The sequence below is a fragment of the Podarcis cretensis genome (assembly GCF_951804945.1).
Source record: "Podarcis cretensis genome assembly, chromosome: 3".
Taxonomy (NCBI): Eukaryota; Metazoa; Chordata; class Lepidosauria; order Squamata; family Lacertidae; genus Podarcis; species Podarcis cretensis.
In genome coordinates, this window is record NC_137172.1 from 41,213,305 (window position 1) to 41,234,676 (window position 21,372).

The window sequence follows — 21,372 nt, forward strand, 5'->3', positions numbered from 1 at the left end:
AACACCCACACCTATGTGAATAGCTGTGTCATGAAAGATTTTGTGTGTGAGATTAAAAAATATGGGAATGAGGAATATAAGGTTCGGAAATATATGAGATATCAGAACACAGCTCAATAGATGAATAATCCCCCTTTAATCAGACCCTACTGGGTTTACTTGTTCAACTAAAAGGAAAAGATACAATTTACTTAGCTGAACCATAGACAACCTGAAAAATCATCACAGGATCTCTGCAAATGCTGTGTTAGTGTATCCATTCATTTCTGTCACATAAATTATCTGGATAATTCACCACACAATTTTGTTTTAAAATGACAGTTTCTTATTAGGTCATAAAGAAACTCTCCAATGGTGAATTAAAAGTTCTCAAAATGAGAAGCGCCATAAGAAAATGTTGGCCAACAGTGATGAACTTGTATCCATTACAAGATGCAAGGGGGAAAAGAAAACCCACATGAATGATTGATAAGTACGGATTGGTTCTGTTACTTACGGATGCATCTGGAAAGCGTAGGGTCTGGCACAAATCCAATTTTGCAGGCACACCTATAGCTGCCCATGGTATTCAAACACTCACCATTCGGGCATACCCCTTGGAGCTGGCATTCATTAATGTCTGAAAGGGAACACAACTAGCATGAGTTAAATGATTAATCCACATAAACAACTCCATATAAGCACCTGGTATTAGGCTGTATTATATCCTAGATATGCACTGATTTCCAGAGCTTGTTTCTATATTTCTTTCCTTTTTTGTGCTATTAAAACACAGACACATAGAATCATAGAAGGGATCCTCAAGGACCATCTAGTTCAATCCCCTTCAACGCAGGAATCACAGCTAAATATGTAGGAAACCACTCAGAAAATGGGTGCAATATTGCCATGCAAAAGGATTGATAAACAATGTGGACCCAAGTATTATTACTAATCTCTTCCAGTACAGTAGATGAGGAACATCAGAGTTTGGAGGGGTATTGCAGACATACATTGCAGATATGTAACTGAATGGTAAGTGGCTTGCCTAAGACCAGATGGTAGTGAAATTTCAACTGTCAATTTTGCAGCTAACAGTTCAGCATCTTTTCCAACGTTTCACCAGCATTTGAAAATGTTCATTTTTATTTATTTATTTTTGCTGTTGATACTTCCTATGTCCACACACAATAGACTTTGCAATATGAGATGCTTTTAACAGTCTATTTAAGCTACTAATTTTCAAAGCTGGATAACCCATTTTCTTCTTCTGGTGTGCATTACATTTACGAATATAAATTTACCCGGAGCCTGATAGTTAGTTCCAAAGCATGAGGTTGAGGGATGGTAGAATGAGATACATCAAAGACTTGGCAATGCAATTCTTTTGATGGTCTGGAAAGAAACAGATTCAGAAGTGCTTTCAAGGACAGCAATTTCCCCAATCGTAGGAAGGAATACAGCATATATTTCTAGCCCTGCATTTGGATCATTAAACAGTGGGTGGTCTCTAATAAAATACACCCACACAATGGGAAAAATCCTGAACATAGCGGGATATTGTTCTTTGAAGCAGCAACTTAGGCATGCCTGTGTCACACATTAGAAAGGGAGGCAGATCTGCAATTCATTGTGCATCGTTATTCACTTGGAATGCACACTCCCCAACCACAGGAACAGGTTTTGTTTTTTGCAGGTAAGCATCAGAATTGCGCCAATGCATTAACTACCTCAACAGAAAACAGAATCGGAACACATGGAAGAGCTGAGCTACCATATGCAGAATTATGAGAACAAGATACTTTCCAACATCTTTTCAAAAGTAGACAGATCTCTGAAATTCTGAACTCCCACGAAGAGGAAAAGACAGAGTGTAAATACCGCTAGGAAAGATTGAAGTATGTTGATTCAACACTTCGAACTGGAAGCAGGAGCTAGGCAAAAGTAATAGCTATTCTTGTTTTCCAGAGAGTGGGCTACCACAAACTACAGGAAGGATATGTTTCAATGTGCCTGCATGTTCCCAAACATCACTGACATACTATGTAGGGCTCTATTAGGTCAGATCAAAGATCCACTCAATCTAGCATCCTTTATCTCTAACAGTATCTAGCCAGATGCCCTCTGGAAAGACACAAGCAGGGTTTTATGGAGATTTCAAGCACCCCCAAATAAAAGAAATGCTTCCATAAAACATGGAAGTTCCTTTTTAAGTTATTAGCGACTAATAGCTATTCACAGACCTATGCTTCATGAGTATGCTAAATTTTCACATTGTACCCTTTTTATTATCCACCTACTTCTCCAAATAAAAGCTCCCCCTTCTGTCAGCACAATTCAAAAGACAATACAGTACATTGTAAGAAATGGTTGGCAGAGCGGAATATGCAGAAGGCCTAACAATTAACTGCAGGGAAAGACCAGTGGACTGAATTAGCCACTACATGGCTGTGTACACTTAAGGAGGTCAAGTTACTCTGTAGCACCATCACACATAGGGTTAAGATGCCTAATGGCAACACTCATGAGGCACATAACAGTATCTCTGACACAGTTCTTTTCAAAAATCATCTAGCCCATCCACAGCACTGCCATTTGGTATCAAATGATAATGTGACAGATCCCAGATGGCCACCCTGCTTGTATTTAGCCATTTACAGTGGTACCTTGGGTTACATACGCTTCAGGTTACAGACTCTGCTAACCCAGAAATAGTACCTCGGGTTAAGAACTTTGCTTCAGGATGAGAACAGAAATCATGCTCCCGCGGCACGGCGGCAGCGGGAGGCCCCATTAGCTAAAGTGGTGCTTCAGGTTAAGAACAGTTTCAGGTTAAGAATGGACCTCTGGAACGAATTAAGTACTTAACCCGAGGTACCACTGTAATAGAAAACTGAAATCTCCAAGGAGTGCCAGAGGAAAACCATTTTGGTGTCCAGCAACGGAACAGTGTGAATCTCATGGGAATGCTTGGAGCCTGCCAAGTCTGCATGTTATCTTGGCACCTGAAGTGAAAACCACTAGCTTAGCTGGGCCTTGCTGGCATGCTCGAGTTCCTGACTGAGAAAGTAACCAAGGTCTTAACCCAGGCAGGGGGAGAAGGAGAAAGAAGAATTTAAAATATGAGACTGGAAGAAGAAACAAACACATCTGCTTATCTGTTGCCTGCTTGCTTTATTATTAAGATGATGGAACTTTTAACAGAGATGGAATATGAAAGATTGCTTCATCCTCTATATATCCAACCAACCACTGCACTCTGCAGGAGAGGACAACCTGCAGATACCATCCTATCAGGAGGTCCATTTTGAACAATCTCATTGCATTTTGGACAGGTGCCTTCTCTATCCTATCCCAGCTCCTTTAATTTATCTCTCATTCTCCTTTCACACTCAACTAGCACCTTATTCTCAACCTTCCTTCCCACAAACTACCACTTTCTCTCATCCCTACTCTCTGGTCCTTTTACATTCATTTATTTTTCCAATAACAACTTACCTCTCTTATGTCTTTCTTTTCCTTGTTTGTTTGTTTATTATATAATAGAGTATTAACCTTTTATCTCACTTTCAAATTTTATTCAACACCTCCTCTGGCACTTTCCCTTCAGAAAGAAAGCTTCCTTCCTTCTCTTCCCACCCCCTAAAATTCTCTGTCTCCCAGACACTTTTACTCATTGAGCAAATAGCTGGTGGTACTGCCATTGGTTCAGTCAAAAGGGGTGGAGCAAGCAAGTAAGGAGGCACTGGCCAGGCTATGGAACTGAGACCCACCTGAAAGCACTCAAAGGATTTGTGGGTGTTGTCCACTGTTTTGAGAAACAATGGTCTGTAGAATGATCTTTATTTTTAGAGCCCTTCCGCTTGATATAATGGCTCTCATTAGCCCTGTGAATTTGGAGGGCAGTGATGCTGCTCGAAAGGCTATCATTCGGGTAGGAGATGTCAGCATCTGATAACAACCTTCTCAGGAGCAACTAAGAACATAAATATCTACCTGGTTGCCATATCATTTATACTGTCATCTGGGGGGTGGGGACAGTTATTCCTGCAGTGGGAGAGCTGGGAAGCAGGGCTCTTCCACTGGCTGCATCAATTCTCCTATCTCTCAGCTGCTACCTAGGGGCAGCGACTCCATCAGACTGCCTCAGTGGGAGAGCTAGGAACCAGGGCTCATTGCACCAATTTGCTGGAGGCCCAGCTCCATCAGGCATCTCCTGCCCCTGAATTGTGCCAACTGGCATGACAGTTTATAAATGAGGCATGAATTTTGATTTTCCTCTTTCCTCCCTCCCTTTTCCTTTTGTGTGAGGGCTTTTTTAGAATGCAAGTTTCCATGTAGGGATTGTCTTGATTGATTGTATGCAAACCGCTCTGTAGCCTCTTTGGCTGAACAGCAGAGTACAAGTGCCATTAATAAATAAGTTAAGTATCATTTAAAAATTCAGTCTTCTTTAGGCATGTTGGATAGCAGACAATAAAACACTGGTGCTGTCTGCTGCTCATGGATAGTTGTGTTGGTGGCAGTATAATTTAACAAGTTTTAGCAAATGTGCATCAGATATGGTTTCTTGGTGGGTCCATCAGGAAGCTGTTGTACTGATTATTGAGTCGTGTATTATGAAATGCTATCTAAACACCAAACGAAGCACCCACAAATTAATAACAAACCTTAAATGCCTTCTTTGGGAGGGGGGTGAGATGCACATTTTAGAATGATCACTGCTTCAATACTTTAGGCAAAGAGCCCATTGCATACTAATTTCACCCTGTGGTTAGGCGACCACCTACCTAACAACATGTCCGGCCACCCGCAGTCCTGTCCAGCTGTGTAAATTATACTGAAATCAACCTGTCAAGGCAGCTGGAAATGGAATCTGGATGAGATGAAGGCTGTGTTAAAAATAGCTTAACAGCTCTTAAGCTTTTTTTCATCTGCCCGTCTTTATCAAATGAAGCCACAAAGTAAGGTTGCTATTTAAAAAACAGTTTGAAGGCGGGAGGGTCTGGGTATAACTTTGATAGGCAATAATTTAGGTAGGTGTTAATGTCACTACAGTGGCTGCTCTTAGGACAGTACTGTGTATAGGGAAACTTTGGAAATGCTCCCTCTGATTAAAAGGACACCAACCAATAGGTACTTATAATTCAAATCCAATCAGAATCTTTCTGGTGATATAGTGTAATGGCTACAGAGCTGGACTTATGCCAGCCCCCCCCCCCCAGGTTCACATCACAAATTAGCTTTGACACGCCATTGATGCACTTTGGGCCAGTCACCATCCTTACACCAACCCATCTCTCAAGGGTTATGAGGATAAAATGAGTGGGAATTATGTATGCTGCCCTGCTTGGATGTCAAGTGTTTCATGTTCAGATCAATTCTGAGTTACAAGGTCGAAAGAATCTGTATGGCAAATAAAATACAAGTTATGTGGTCTTAAATAAAACATAGCATTAATTTGGCATTACCATTTATACCTTGATTTTCCTCACAATGGTTGTATAAGATAGTCATTTCTGCAGATGAAGAACTGATACAGAGAGAAGAAATGTGCTCAAGGCCACCTACTGAATTTATAATTCAAGTGAGCCACCAAGATAACAAACCTGAAGCACGTTTGCTGCTCTTCGTGGGAAGTTTTATATTTTTTAAAAAACTGAGGAAGAAAGATGGAATCCAGAATGTTCAATAAGGAGAATAATATACGGACTTAACCAGTTGCAAAAACTGGCTGATGGTTATTTACACCGTAGTCCTAGTAGCATATACTGCTACCATATCCATCTGCCTGGCCTACCAGGCCTCAAAGCCTATAATACGCAGCAGTGGCTTACGAGGGTTGGGTGGCGGCAGTATCCTCATTCCCAAGAAGTGCAGTGCCAGTGCTGCTAGCAGGTCTTGAACCTGCAGCATGAAAGATGTCAGGCAGAAGATTCAGCCTAAAATGTATTATCCAGGTTCAAGCAATAGAGGAAACTACAGGGTAATAAGCCAGGCCAGCTGAGCAGCTTTCCAGATAATAAGCCACAGCAGATCACTCAGTAAGACCTAATCTCTAAGAAATAGCACTACGTCAGATTTGCTCTGTAGCTATCCTGGCATTTTTTTTCAAGGGTGAGTGCAGAACTCCCATAATTTGTTAATCATGTGAGCAAAAAAGGAGATACTGACAGACCTGATTCTCTTCACCTCTGGCTTACCTTCACTTCATTACAAGCAGCTTTACCCTGCTCTCAGGACCCCGCCCTCTGAATTGGCAGGAGCTGGGTCTGACACTACCATCATAACATTTCTACGATTCCAGCATACTGTGATGATACGCTAGGTCAAATCAGAACTGTGCCATTCACACTTATACTTGTACAAGGGACAAAATGCAGGGTTTCACAAACTTGAGGTGAATATCAATTACTTCTGTCTAAGCTACATAGCTCACTGAGTGCAGCAGTTCCACACACAAAAAAGTGTGGTGGCACCTTGAAGCCTAAACAAATGCATTGTTCTGTTTTTGCTGCAATATCCTAACATGGCTATCTCTCTGGAAAGTGACACTAAGAGTAAAATGAGACAGATACTACTTTAGCCAATAGGAAGTGCTTCAAAGGATGATACAGTATGGGGAAACACATTAAATTCCATGCATCATATATGAAGGTAAGCAAAATTGTCCTGTTATTCTACAAACAATTATTGTTTTTAAATAAAAATAAAAATGGGAGAGTGTTGGGGAGAGACAATAAACTGAGCTCCACTTCACAGTACCTTTTCATGCAGTAATTGCTTTATCATTAGATTAACACAAATCCACAGGAAAAGTTCCATTATCCTATTTAAATGTAGGTTCTGAGCAGGACTTTTGCTCCATTTTGTAAACTAGCTTTTGTGAATGTTCAGCCTTGAAGTTATGTTCAAATAAATTTCTCTGGAAATCTCACATAAACTTAAGTCAATTATTTGCATTGGAATTGGCTTAGCCTTTTTCTGTTTAGGATGAGACTTGAATGGCAACACACAAGAAGTGTATTTCAAATCCCTTTAATAAAACTTGGGCACAAAGAACTACCCCACCCTTGTAACTATAGTTTCAAATAACATATGCAAAATAAATGATGTGCATGGGACTACAGAAAATTAAAATTTTAGTTGGCTACACCCAGCCACAATATCCCACTGTAACAGACATTGATTACACTGTCTACCATAATTTATATAATTTGGCATCTCTTTATTACTTAACCTCTACTAAATAAAAGCAAGCTACTATTGTATATAATAATTTATCTTACACATTTCAGGCTTATCATATATCTAAATTTACTATTTTACAGCTTTGTTTTGCTTATGATAGATTGGTACTTAAGATTTTATTGTTATTTTATTATTATTACAAGCAGCTTTGAGGAATTTTAAATGTATGAATGAACAAAGTTTACAAATAAGCTGTCTTATTATAATTACTTTAGCAGGTCAGTTACAAAGATACAAAATCTAACAGGACAGATTCAGCTAAGAAATAGCATACACTAAAATGAGCTTGTGAATGAAAATTCTTTCTTTCTTTCTGGCCTACATACCCAGATAAGTATGCATTTCTCTAATGCAAGAAAAAAATATTTTGCCACGTTTCATTTTCAGTTCTCAGTATAAGGACATAAAAGGAAAATGATTCTGTCTTTGTTCATCCCTACAGTTATAAGTTGCCAAATGTTTGCCAGAGGATTTGGCAACATAGTGAGATAAAAAACTATTTTCATCACATTATTTTTTGGGGGAAATGCTGGCTTAATTTTTTATTGATGTGGGATGGCGGTTAATGACACTAAACCAAAGCAAAACTAAAACTATTAAAGTGGGAAATGAAACTTCTTTCTGTATCTTCCACGTTTAAAGGGGAACAAATTATGCTCAACAAAACTCTTATTCTGTCTAGGATCTGGAAGCTGCATTCAGAAATGATGCAAGATCAGATCAGAAGAATCTTTATTTGCATCAGCAACTAGTCATAGCAATAAAATAAAATACAATGTACTGAAGATAGAGGTAAAAGCTTAACTATACAAAATACATTCTAGAGGCTGATATAAGTATTTTCTACAATGTTCTACAATGTTCAGTTCAAGGCGTATGTTCGGTACAGTCTTTTGAAAGAGGCTGCTGTGGCTTAACTACAACTAACAGAAGAACCATACAAACTATTACAAAATGGATCTCAAATACTGGTCCTTTAACACACTTGTTCTTACTCCCCTCCCCCCAGTGGAGACTCAGAGATGGATTTTTGTTCCTGTATAAGATTGACTGGATGGTTGCACCATGATATGAGGATCAAGTAAGTAATGCTTCCTGAGTGTCTGACTATGACCCAGCAATCAAAAGCATCACACACACCTCCCACTTCCTCCTCCTCCTCCTCCTCATTTGAGCATCCCCCTCCTTAGTTTCAATCTCAGTGCAAAAAGTGGTTAGAATTAAATCTGCACTGATATTACTGCTATCCACTGTGATACCAAGCCACAGTTTGCAAACCCATGCCTATCACTGCAAACATGATAACTTTACCATCAATATGTATTATTTCTGCATGGGATAGTCACTTCCCTACACCCACATCGTAAAGAATAAAAAAGAATGTTATTTGTGTTTAGTAACCATGCACAAGTCATCTGTTCAGAATTTCTGACTTTTTAGAAAACTGTTTTATCACAGGATAGTATTCAGTGCTAGTCTTACTCAGAGTATACCTACTGAAATTAATGGACATGACTACTTTTGATTCATTTTAGCAGGTTCTAGTCAACTAACTTTTACTCAGAGCGGACAAACTGAAATCCATCTCATATGTGGTCACCCTTTGTAATGAATTAAACCATATTCACAAAGCAAGTTTCTCTCTTCCATAATACAAACTAATCATTCCCACCTAATTGCCAAATGCATCTACTTTGAGTACGGCTAATGTTGACTGTCACTCAAATATAAGCTGGTTCGGGGGGAGGGAGAGAAAAGAGTGGCTTTCCTACTAAAACCACCTCCATCCAGGTACTTTTCCAGTTCTCAAGTGTACACATTTTTAAGAGAGTGTTCTATTGGCAAAATGCTTTCCTCCTGAAAATGAAAAGCCAAGCCTTTCACCAGCTGTTCTTTTAATTCAGCTTCTCTTTTCCGTTAATAAAAACATATCAAAATGCATTTCCCCCTTCCTTTTCAGTATTAAAAAAGGCAGAAAAATACAGTGCAATTCCCCTAAAATATTGTTAACCCACTCCTTAATACCACCGATATACTTTGTGCCCAGATATTAGAAGCTGCATGTAATGCTCTGATCAATATGTATGTATTTATTATTTACAATACATATATGCTGCCCTTCATCCCATATGGATTTCAAAATATGAAGTCTAATATACGCATGTTCATTTGGGTTTCACAGCAGCTTAGGATTTACCTGTGCATGTATAAGCAAAACTTTTATTCAACTGAAAGACAATTGTTACATCGCTGAAGGAAAAGAGAAATCTTGGTTAGATAACCTAAGATGTCCTACTAAACTGTTAAAACTTAATCTGCAAACAGACGGTTCTTTGTTGTTCATAACACACATCAGTAAGAGATTTGTTTCATTGCATTAGTTCACTGAAATGAAAGGAAATAATCAGGAGGTGGTTGTTAATCATGCTGCTACCACATATGGTTTGTAAACGGAGAAGGCTTTTGATTGAAGAAACATTAGAGCAATTAGATGTTTAGAGAAGTCTCCAAGATGGGGAGTTAGATGTTCTGCAGGAGAGAAGAAAGCATTCTTTTCCTTCAGCTGCCCTGAATATGATATTAGCTGTCTGGTGGCAGGATGGCCATGGAATTGCTTTGAAAATACAGTACCTAAAATATTTGCTCTGAAAGAGATTTATCCATTCTAGAAATTTAGCGCCAGCTTCGCTATTGAAACTCAAATGGTCAAACCACTTCGTTGTCTCTAGCCTGAGCTTTCTTTTGTAATGTGTGATTCTGTTAGATGTATTTTATAACACAGGAAACAGTAGTTTCAAATTTTGATTGGGGGTAGGTATTTGTATCATATGACCTGACTATTAACACCTTCCATTATTTCCAATTCCAGGGTCTATTCAAAGAGCTGGTCATTACCTTTAAACCACTAATGGTTTAAGACTAGAACATCCAATGAGCCATGTCCTCCCACAATATTCTGAAACCACCAGCATCATAAGCACAGTTAGTAGTTACTCAGAGGTACACAGAAGTGGGCTGTCTCCATAGGGGCACTCCGACTCTGGAATTTTCTTACAAAGCAGATCTACTTTCTGATGGTATTCCATCATGAGATAAAACTAATTTAATTCTGGCTTGTGTGAATTCCTAAACTCACTATATATTTTTTCTTAATGTGTGTCAGTGTATAGTGATTTTAATTATGTTGACTTTAAGTTGACTTGGTGTTGTTACTGGGAATGGACAGGCGGGCTATAAATATTTCCTACAATAAATGCAAATGATGAGCCATATAAGTCTTGAGTAATTTCATTTATCAAACAGGCAAAATTTTCTACTTAATTACAACTAACACGACTACCCCACCTCCTGCAAATGAAACTGACATAACAGATTTATTCATAGTATGCATTTAAGTAAATTGAGAAATGTACACAATTTATTTTAGCTCAACAGAATTATTCAAAACCATGGGTGGGGAACCCGTGGCCCTCCAGATGTTGGGATACAACGATCGGCTGTTGAACTACATCTGTAGAGCCACAGAACCCCATTCCTGCTCAAAACAAATGATGAAAACATCTTACCTTGACAAAAAGTAGCATTAATTCTTTTGTAACCTTGTGGACAATCCACCACTTGGGTATATCCAGGGTAAGCTAAATTTGAAGATTAAAAAAAAATAAAAATGAAATTACCAAGTGATACAATCCTCCAAACCAGAGTCTACAAGGTCAGGAAAGTGCCATGAGTTCTTTGTCTGCTCTCATACACATTGAGTCCTTCCTCTACGCTGTTCTAAGCCTTGCTTGCCATGATATCTAAATCAGGTGACTATGGTTAAGGCTAAGCTGCAAAACTAGGTTTGCAACCATATTTAAAACCATTGTTGAGGCATTCCATGCCAAATCAACCAAATCTGGCCCATAAAGGTTACATCATGCTGTTGAAATTTTGAAGAGCCATGGTACATGTTGAAATGTATGCCCACAACCCATATATACAGTGGTACCTCTGGTTACTAACTTAATTTGTTCTGGAGGTCCGTTCTTAACCTGAAACGGTTCTTAACCTAAGGTACCACTTTAGCCAATAGGGCCTCCCGCTGCCACTGCACAGCCGCCACGCAATTTCTGTTCTCATCCTGAGGTAAAGTTCTTAACCCGAGGTACTATTTCCGGGTTAGCAGAGTCTGTAACCCAAAGTGTTTGTTACCCAAGGTGTTTGAAACCTGAGGTACCACTGTACATGTATTAGAGAGTGAGAGAAAGGTTTACAAGGGCAGGGCCACCATCTCTCTGAAAACTTGTGCAAGGTCACATTTCCCATAAAGTGTGTGTTCATTCTATCTGCCATAGAATGAGATGCATTCTACCTATCTTTATCTTTAAGGATTCATTTTGAAGTCCATGATCTCTTTTTAAAAAGTAGTGTGCTGTATGCCAAAAGTAGCTGAATTAGAGCAGAGAACAATGGCCCAACATTTATAATGTTTCCACACACACACACCCAGTTATTTCTGCACTCATTTGCTTGGATCTTATGGACCACAGGTACACTGCAACATTTTTTGTTGCAGCACTCTCTATTTAAAACTCTTTTTAGAAGTCTACTTCACCTTATCCACACTCCAATCTGCTCTTAACATACTTTGGCTTGTAGGGATCATTTGAAGAACTACTGCAGTCTGAGGCAGAATGTGGGATTAAACAACTTTATTGTTTAAAGTACTTTGGGGTTTGCTGTCGCAGAAGGAAAGGATCCATGCACTGGGCAGCCCAACTACTGACCCAATATCTCCCTCCAGCCCACCTGATGAAATCAGGAGAAATTGCCAATGGAAAGGTTCCACCATGGTGTGGGCCAGACAGTTGGGTACAACAGCAATGTTGGTTGTGGTACCTGCTCCCCCCAAGCTATGGCTGAGGTCTTAGCATGCCTCATCCAAGACCCCTTATGGAGATCCACTATGGGTACTGCCCAATGACAAAGTTGTGATGAATGTGGGCATTACAAAAAATGACATATCAAGGTAGCCACTAGCACTGGCCAATTTGAACCATGGATAAATGTCTTTATGGCTCTTTCAATCAGTAGCCAATATCCATCCAGATAAAGAATCAATCTTACAAAGTGAGAGAAGGAGAATCAGCTGGCGGTGTGAACATGGGTGCAGCTGTGGCCCAGGGTTTCCTCTGCAGACCAGTACAAAGCGGTCTTCAACCTGGTTCACGCCCAGGTCCTGCCCCTGCTGCTGAATGGGCCCTAGGGCCAGCTCAAGCCTGAACTGTGGCATCACCACTTTGCAGGGAACAGTCCGTCCCCCCTCTGCCAGCCATGCAGGAACTGCAACACCACCCACCACAGAGAGGCTGCAAACCTGCGTTTTCATACTTTGCAGCATCAAAATGCATTAAATAATGATGCTGATCATCACTTAGTACAACATGCACAGTTCGGTCCCATAGAGAAAAGAAGAAGAGTTTGGATTTTATATCCTGCCTTTCACTCCCCTTCAGGAGTCTCAAAGCGGCTAACATTCTCCTTTCCCTTCCTCCCCCACAACAAACACTCTGTGAGGTGAGTGGGGCTGAGAGACTTCAAAGAAGTGTGACTGGACCAAGGTCACCCAGCAGCTGCATGTGGAGGAGCGGAGATGCGAACCCGGTTCCCTAGATTACGAGACTACCGCTCTTAACCACTACACCACACTGGCTCTCATATTTTATATTGGCATTATTAAAATATGTCAATCTCATGGCAAGGTCATGAAGCTCAAAACCATAAAAGATTCCAAGGAAAGCCTTTTTTCATCCAACATGATTACAGTCTGACAAATAATACAACTTTAGTAAAGGAAAACGTCAAAATGTCATGGGAATAAGGCGACCCTGAATCAGCATCCTGTGAATGAGTCAACTACCAGGCAAGGATACCAGCTTAATGTCAAAAGTGTTAACAGCTTACTCAGTTTCCTCTTAGTGCTTATCTGGGATCTATGAAATGAGAGCATTTGCTCATCTTCATAGGAAATTAGTAAGCACATTAATGTTTTCTTTCTTTTTTTTGCAAATTGACAAAGGAGATTTAGACTGAAGCCAAATAAAAGAAGCAGAAAATCTCTTTTGTTAGCCATTGCATTATGAGTGAACATACTTCCATGATTCTGAGTACCACAATACTTACTTAAATGGGTACTGTTTCTGTTCCTACCATTGCCAAACACTAATTGCCTTCCTGAAAAACAATAGCAGCGTACAGAGCTATTTTTTAAAACTCAAAGCTTTACTCATACCCTTATGTCCCTATGCTGAAAAGGACATACATATGCTGACATATGCACATTATAGTGCAGAACGGTAAGATGAAAACAAATCTGAAAAACACTTACCTGGTTTCTTTGGACATTTTTGGCATTTGTTAAAGCCCCAGGAAGTACCCACAGTCCCACAGCAATCTTCTTGCTTTGAGAGACCAGGGAGTGCTTTACCACACTAGGAAAAACAAGTTGAGAAACCTCGGGTTAGTGCTGCTGAAAAATAAAACATATCTAGAATGCTGCTACTTTAAAATCACCATGACATAATTTCACCTGAGTGCAGAGCAGCCAGCACTAGTCCTTAAGTTACATCACAGCTTAGGCACAGTTACTGATAGCACTTTCTTTGTCCTAGCCTTCAAAGAACTACTTCTCCATGACTTGGTCCTATGCTGCCACCGTAAAGTTTTTAAGCTGAAACCATAAGGGTCTCTAGGCCTGCCCATGTGGTTCTTCTGATGTTTAATCGTTACTGTAGTGGCATGAGACAAGTGATAAAATAGCAGTTAAGAATGTAAGAAGAGCCTGTTGAATCAGGGCAACAGCCCTTCTAGTCCAGGAATCCTGTTCTCACAGTGGTCGATCAGATACATGTGGGAGACCCACAAGCAGGACCGGAGCACAATAGCACTTTCCCTTCCTGCAGTTTCCAGCAACTGGCATTCAGAAGAATTACTGCCTCCAACTGTGGAAGCAGAGCGTACGCATCATGGCTAATACCACTGCAGTGCCAGCCTGCCCATGAGGCAGAAGTAAACACATGGTGGAAGCTGAAGAAGAAGAAGAAGAAGAAGAAGAAGAAGAAGAAGAAGAAGAAGAAGAAGAAGAGGAGGAAGAGTTTGGATTTGATATCCCACTTTATCACTACCCGAAGGAGTCTCAAAGCGGCTAACATTCTCTTTTCCCCTTCCTCCCCCACAACAAACACTCTGTGAGGTGAGTGGGGCTGACAGACTTCAGAGAAGTGTGACTAGCCCAAGGTCACCCAGCAGCTGCATGTGGAGGAGCAGACTGAATTGAACCAAGGTTTGGTCTTGGTTACAGCTCATAGTTAGCTAAGACCTTAACCACGAACCTCAGTTCAGGTGACATACTAAACAAAAAGGACTATGGAGACATGTGAATGTCATGCAAAATGTGAACGACAAATGAAGCAATACATCATTAAGCAGCGAATTTCCAACCTATTCATTCTTCATAGCAATCCAAATATTTCCTTATAAAAGTATATGAAATTCATCTCCTTCATCGTTCTTGTAAGGAACAAACCTTGTTATTATAATTTCTTCCCTGTCAGCCCCTATATTGCATTTTACATTAAAATGGTTCTAGTTACTTAAGTCACTGCCAAGTTTATGCTCTGTTTATTGCTCCATTGCTGGACTGAAAAGACAGACACACCCTTTCCTCTCTCTGGATAACTTACATGTAGAGCTGAGACAGACCTAAAACCTAAATTTGATTTTGAATTCACAACCACAAAATAAGCCCTTGAAAGTATCTGTTTTTGGCCTTTTCACCAAGAAACATCAGCTTACTACCCACAGATTTTAAATGTCATCACAAAGGTCAGTTCCCCTACCCTACAGCCAACTTTTCAAAATCTTAAATTTCTGCATTTCAAAAGCCAGGTATTTAAGTGAAAATATTCAAGTCTCCTAATTAGAGATGACTTGTTAGCATTTATAGTCAGATATAATTATTATGAATGCAAGATGTTCACTGAACTTCAAATTCCAGCGATAAGCCACACTGCCCCTAGTTTTAACAAATTAGTAGGACAAAATGGTTGAATGATGGACATGCATATCTAAATGTCCCATTGCCACAAACTCAAAAGCATCTGGTCAAAACTGATCAGAAACTGAGTGGTAACTCAGTCTATCAGTTTTAGGATTTCTACGTGCACAACAGAACTTCTGCCCCCTTCTCCTTCCCCTGTGCACCTTCTGAATTTGTTCTGATGTTTCCTGATCCCCCTGGAGGACACTGACCATTGTTTTCAAGATTATAGGTTAAATCCAGAATTTTTCTTCTGTGAAAAGAAGAGACTGAGATCCAACGGAGGCTCCTACTGCAGAAATGGGATGAGTTCATTTCTGCTGAGTCCCTTTTCTCCCAGTGGCTGCCAAAAGCAGACAATATGATAGAATCCCAATTAGACTGTGATAACTTTCAGAAGAATGTCTGCACATTGTGTGACGGGGTAACAGACTGAAATCCAACAGGTCTGCAAACTCATTCATGTTGTGACAAAAATAAAATAAAATTCTATAGCTACATTAGCTAAAATTACGCAGGGGATAAGATTTTGGAATTCAGTATGTTGGTCACTCCATTAATCAAACAGCATATTGAAGCTATGATAAAGAAAATATCAGTTCTTGGAGTTACTTCAAAAGAAATTGTATATGAAATGTTTTACTTTTGTTTCATTTTATTGTACAAATTTTAAATTTTGTTGAAAGCTACCCTGAAAACTCAGTTATAGGGCAACCTATAAATATGCAAAACAAATAGATAAGTGGGGTTACACTACAGAAGACTTTAACTGTTTGTTAAGAGTATATGTCAGAAGAACAAGTGTGTCTCCAAGTGGATGACAGCAGAATGATCTCTTGTGGAAGGTATCAGTGAAATAAGTTTTTCCTGCCTGTGTTTTCTGAACGCTGTAGGGAAAAGAACATAAATCTGACCTCTGAAGGGTTTGTAAGTAAACCATTTTAACTTACCAAACTTTTGGTCTTTTTCTATACTAAGGGAAGTGGGAAACTTCGAAAGGAACTTACAAGGACATATTTTAAAGGTCTAACATCCTATTTTTCCACACTTTACTTTGCTACATATTTTGTGATTTTAAATCTCTGCTGGGGTTCTCTCACCAAAGACTACTTGCCCCAAACTTGGATCTTGGCTTCCAGTTAATTCTCCTTTCAATGCCTATTTTTCTTTCCCAACCAACACCTATATCACAAAATACAAATGGTCTCTGAGTTAGGGAAAACAGCTCTTTTGCTCTGATAATGTGGGGGAAAAAATCAAGAAACTGGTCACAACACTGGATAGGCTCATATGTTACTCTGAAAGAAGACATCCCAAAATGGAATTGCATGCTCTATCAGACATATTGAGATGAGTTTATGGTCCTTATAATTGGAATCCATTAACATTTGGGGCAGTTAGACATAATCTGTGAGGGGAAACCAGACTTCTGTTGTTTAGCCAGCTATTTACAAGCATTAAAGTAATCTTGCCTGACATGCTTGATGGGAGGATTTAAAATCATGCTGTGCAGATACCTCAAGTTACAAAGAGTGAAAAGGAGGGCAAACAGGAAGCAGACCAATTGGCACATTCCATAAAGGAACACAGTGCTGGAGAATGGGAGGATCGGCTGCATTACAGAATATGGGGTCAATTTGTCTGATTTGGTGGTGGATATTTTCTTCAAGCACACAGGAAGCAGGCTTGCTGATCTGCTAAGCCTCAAGGTTATTGTTGTTTACAAACAAGCTATCAAGGTACCTCTGGCTTCTTGTGATGCACTTGAAAAGCATAGAAAGCTGGAACTGGTAGTATTAAATTCAAAACAGGAACTATAATGATACTGCATCACAAATGTGAGGCTTTGGTGCTTACCTGGCTAACACCTGTTCAAGGTAAAGTGTAACCCTAAATCTACATGAGATGGACAGGGCATACCACAAGGCCAACAAAAGGGTGGACTCTTGTGTAGATTCGTATAGTGAGTAAGCACTGATACAGAGTACCAGAACATAACCAGAGAAGTCAGTGTGGTTTTGATGGATCAGTCAAATGACTTAATGGTGGGAACAAAAAATTTGGGAACTCTTTGAAATCCTTTTGGCATGACAAGGAAGCCAGCCAATCTGGTACCTTGTACTAAAACATAATACATTGCCTAACATTCCTTCTTTGCTGCTGCATTCACAAGAATTGCTGGCCCATGTTATACTGCCTGCATTGTTGGTTTCTACTACTCTTTCAGTTCTCTTGAACTGTTTGTTCTTGACTTAGTTTCATGTGTGTATGTGGTAAATGTTACCCATTGTTATTGGCCAGTATCTTTTGAAGTGTTCATTAGAGAATAAAATTTGAGGTGGTACAAATGCAGGCAAAATTTAAAGCCTTAGCCATAGATTTGAAGTTTTCTGCCAAAAACACTCATGCAACGAGCAATAATGAACTTGATTCATCCACTTCACATTTTTCAATGGTTGAAATCTGAAGGTTTCTTTTATTGTCTGAGTGGGTAGTACTAAATGTTCTCAGGCTTAATCACTGGTGTTTCTGTGAACCATCCAGAGTCTTGGAATTTTGTAGCTTCTGCTTGTCATATTCTACAGATGGAAGAGATTTTCATTCTGTGAAATAGACCCGTCTTAAAGCTAAATTCTGTTTTGACTGACTAGATTTTGGACAGATCTGCAAGTAATAAACAATGTTGCCTTTTGTACAACCAGTACTGGGCCCTTGGGATAGAAAAGACTCAAATAAAGACAGACACATAAATTATAAGGTAAAGTATGAATTGTGCCATATTTGTCTACCATTCTCTTCTTCACTATTTGAATAGCTGTCTTCCATCAGTAAAAAGGATGCTTTTATATTGCACTGCATTTTAGTGCTTAAACTCTTAAGGAAATCATTTTTGAAATTCGCTCCTAACCAATTCCTCAAAAGCTCCTGAAATCTTATAAATACCACATTTTTAACTTAAAAAATATGTTGACATATTACTTAAGGAGGGCAGACAACTTTTTAAAGTGTCAAACACAGAATGAGATCCATAAAATAAGGTTATTTTCCTATTATTTATTAGATTTATTACCCGCCCTTCACCATAAGGTCCCAAGGCAGGTTACAACAACAAAACAATATAACTGAAAACACAATAAAACCAGCCAACCACACACAACAATCATCAGGTTAATTTACAGTGTTCAGGAATGTCACAAAAAATATTTTCAACTCTCACAAAGCCAGGGTAAACTGGTCAGTCTTCAGCATAAAGCAGAGGGTGAAAAAGTATGATATCAGATGCCCCTCTGAGGGAGTTCCTCAATGCTGAGGTTTACCACAGAGCCTTTCCTGAGCCACCAACTCCTCAAGCTGCCAAGAGTAGTGGAACAACCAAGAGGGCCTCCTTTACTGACCAACACCCAGGATGGAATGCAAGGAAGGAAGGAGGCAGCCTTTCAAATATTTGGGGCCCAAGTGGTGTAGATCTTTAAACAGGAACGCGAGCATCTTGAATTGGTCTCAGAAATAAACTGGCAACCAGTGCAGCTGCTTTAGAACAGAAGCATATGAATTCTAGATGTAAATCCGCTTGTTATCAGAGCATGGACTGCTGCTTAGTTGTGACACCCTCCCCATCGAATCCCTTATATAGGAGGTCCATCTGGTTAGTTTGCTGAAGAGCTAGACTCCTAGTAGTAGTTAAAATCAACAGAGGAACCCCTCTTGGTACTTTCTCTACCTTCAAAAGCTTGTGGAGCAATTTCTGAGGCAGCCCCCAAGCTGGGAAGCTTTTTGTTGAATGTTGAAGATTCACCTCTTTACCCTGGCCGTTGACACTTGTGATCTATATTTTTAGGACTCACCCTGGCTGTGATTGTGATTTGTTTTAAACTGTTTTAATGTTGTATTTTATATTGTTGCGACTTGCCTGGGATCTCACGGTGAAGGGTGAGTAACAAAATAAAATAGTAACAGTGATAATATTAGCAGCAGCAGCAGCAGCAGTGATGATGATGATGATGATGATGATGATAATAATAATAATAATAATAATAATACACTCTTATTTAAAAGGCTCTCTGTTGGCTGCCACTGATTTTGGCTAAGGTTGGCTGACGTATAATATTTATTAGGTTTTTTATTTATTTTATTTATTTAGGTTTTTTAGCATGTTTGCATTTTTCTCTTTAACTAGTTGTGAACCTAAGCAGGTGATTCAATATCTAAGCTAGCTGGCGAGACATACATTTTAGGGGGGGGGGTATCTATGGCATACAAGGGCCACCCCAGTTAGTGTCAACAGAGGTTGCTGCTGTTGGCATTGTGCTGCACTGCTTGTGAAAGGAGACAGACTGAACCGCTGGATTGTACCAGTTCTGAGACCCTCAACGTATGGTGGTGCCTTAGTTCCACAGTTCACAAGACTGGGCCAGTGATATCTGAATACCCTGAATATAAAATGGATCATTTAGTAATAAACTAAACTGCTGTGGAAGTTTAGTTTAATATATGACCTCAATTTTGGTTTTGGTGTGGTATAACTTGCACTGATGTTGAAAATTATTGCTTATGAGATTGTAACTGTTGCACATTTCCACATAAAAACCATTAGCAGGGATATATCCAGCACACAATCATTTGGGAATTCAAGTTTGCTACCGTAAAGATTTTTTTAAAAAACAAAAAACAAAAACTGGCAACTGTAAAGCTAATGTACTAATCCCATAGCGCTGGTGAGAATCTAAAGTTAGAAGAAACAGATTAACTGATTAGAGCAAAGCAGAAGATTAAGATCGAAACATTGCTTGTGGGACAAGGAAGCAGGAATCCCTGCATCATTTCAAGCTATTCCAGTCTGTTACCAAGTCAGGCACTGGCTGCCTAAAAGGAGGCAGAACAATGCCCACACCCAAGTCTCCATCAGTTTCAGCACAGCTAAGCGAGTTCAGGAAAGGGCTCTCACCATGATGAACAGCATCACAGCAGTGCCAAACCACACTGGCTGTGAGGATCAGAAAGCCTTGGTGGATTCCTGCAGTTTTGTGACCTGTCAGAGCCACCCTGGGTCCCAGCTCACAAGAGACCAAAGTCCAGTCCAAGTTATATACAAAAGGTTTTATTGAAGATCATTGTCGTCATTACATCCAAACTCCGTGGCTCCACATCTGTTACCCTTAGATGTTAGAAGTCCCCTCTGAGTCCGTCCCTCCCCTGCACCAGTTTAAGAGGCTTGTGCTGCTCCACCTTTTCCTCTCCTTCCTTTTCCGCAGGGTCTTCCTGCCCCCCTGTGTTCCCTCTTTCCGGGACTCCCCAGAGGCTGAGTCTTCTCCTGCCTGCTGCCCCCTCCTTCGTGCTTTAGCACCAGGCTCCTCCCCAGAGCTCTCCCCACTTCCGCGCGCCTCCACATTTGAACTTGGCGCGCGTACGTTGCTCCTGACCTTCCTTTCAACAGCCACACTGCTCCCGGTACTGCTTTCCGCCCCTTCCGGCAGGACGTCTTGCCCCGATCTCCTTCCCCCCTCTGCTCCTTGTTCTGTTCCTCCCGACACACTGGTAACTCCACCCTCTTCACTCCGTTCCGGTGGAGAAGCAGGTCTCGATCTCCAACTCCCACTGGCGGTTCCCCCTACGTTCCCCTGCTCCTGACTGCTTCCCCCTTGGGTTCCCCTTGGCTTGACCAGGGGGGCTCCCTTTTGGGAATCCTCCGATTCACTGGACGGACTCATGGACCATCTCGGGTCATTGTCGTCCTCTTCCTCGTCAGGCTGGAATCCTTCTCCCTCACTCTCGGTCTCCTCCCTCCTCTGCGCCTCTCTCCCTGAACCCCTGACATCCATCCCCCCCTCGAAGCCCCCCCTTCCCCCCTCCCCCCCATCGGGTGCGGGTTGTGGGAACTGCAGCTCCTCGGAGGTAGATGCAGGATACAGTTCGGCTACGTCCATGACCTCTGCTGGCAGCTCGGTGTACGTGTGTTCGAATTCGGGTTCTTCACCCAAAATGTTCGCAGTTCCCTCTTCCATTGCTACTTCGTCTGGTGCTGCCTGCCAAGGCCCCTTCAGCCATTTCTTGCGCCAGGCTTC

General features: G+C 40.5%; 1 protein-coding gene across 13 annotated transcripts in view; it reads right to left on the bottom strand.

Annotated features, from left to right (window-relative positions):
• Positions 1 to 21,372, bottom strand: part of LTBP1 (latent transforming growth factor beta binding protein 1) — a 194,301-nt gene that overhangs the window by 83,988 nt on the left and 88,941 nt on the right. For all 13 annotated transcript variants that reach the window (XM_079969437.1, XM_079969432.1, XM_079969440.1 and 10 more), the window contains 3 exons: positions 13,601 to 13,703; positions 10,797 to 10,868; positions 497 to 619 (listed from right to left, as the gene is read on the bottom strand). In XM_079969437.1, the coding sequence (XP_079825563.1) occupies positions 497 to 619; positions 10,797 to 10,868; positions 13,601 to 13,703 (298 nt within the window). The remainder of the gene's footprint in view (positions 1 to 496; positions 620 to 10,796; positions 10,869 to 13,600; positions 13,704 to 21,372) is intronic.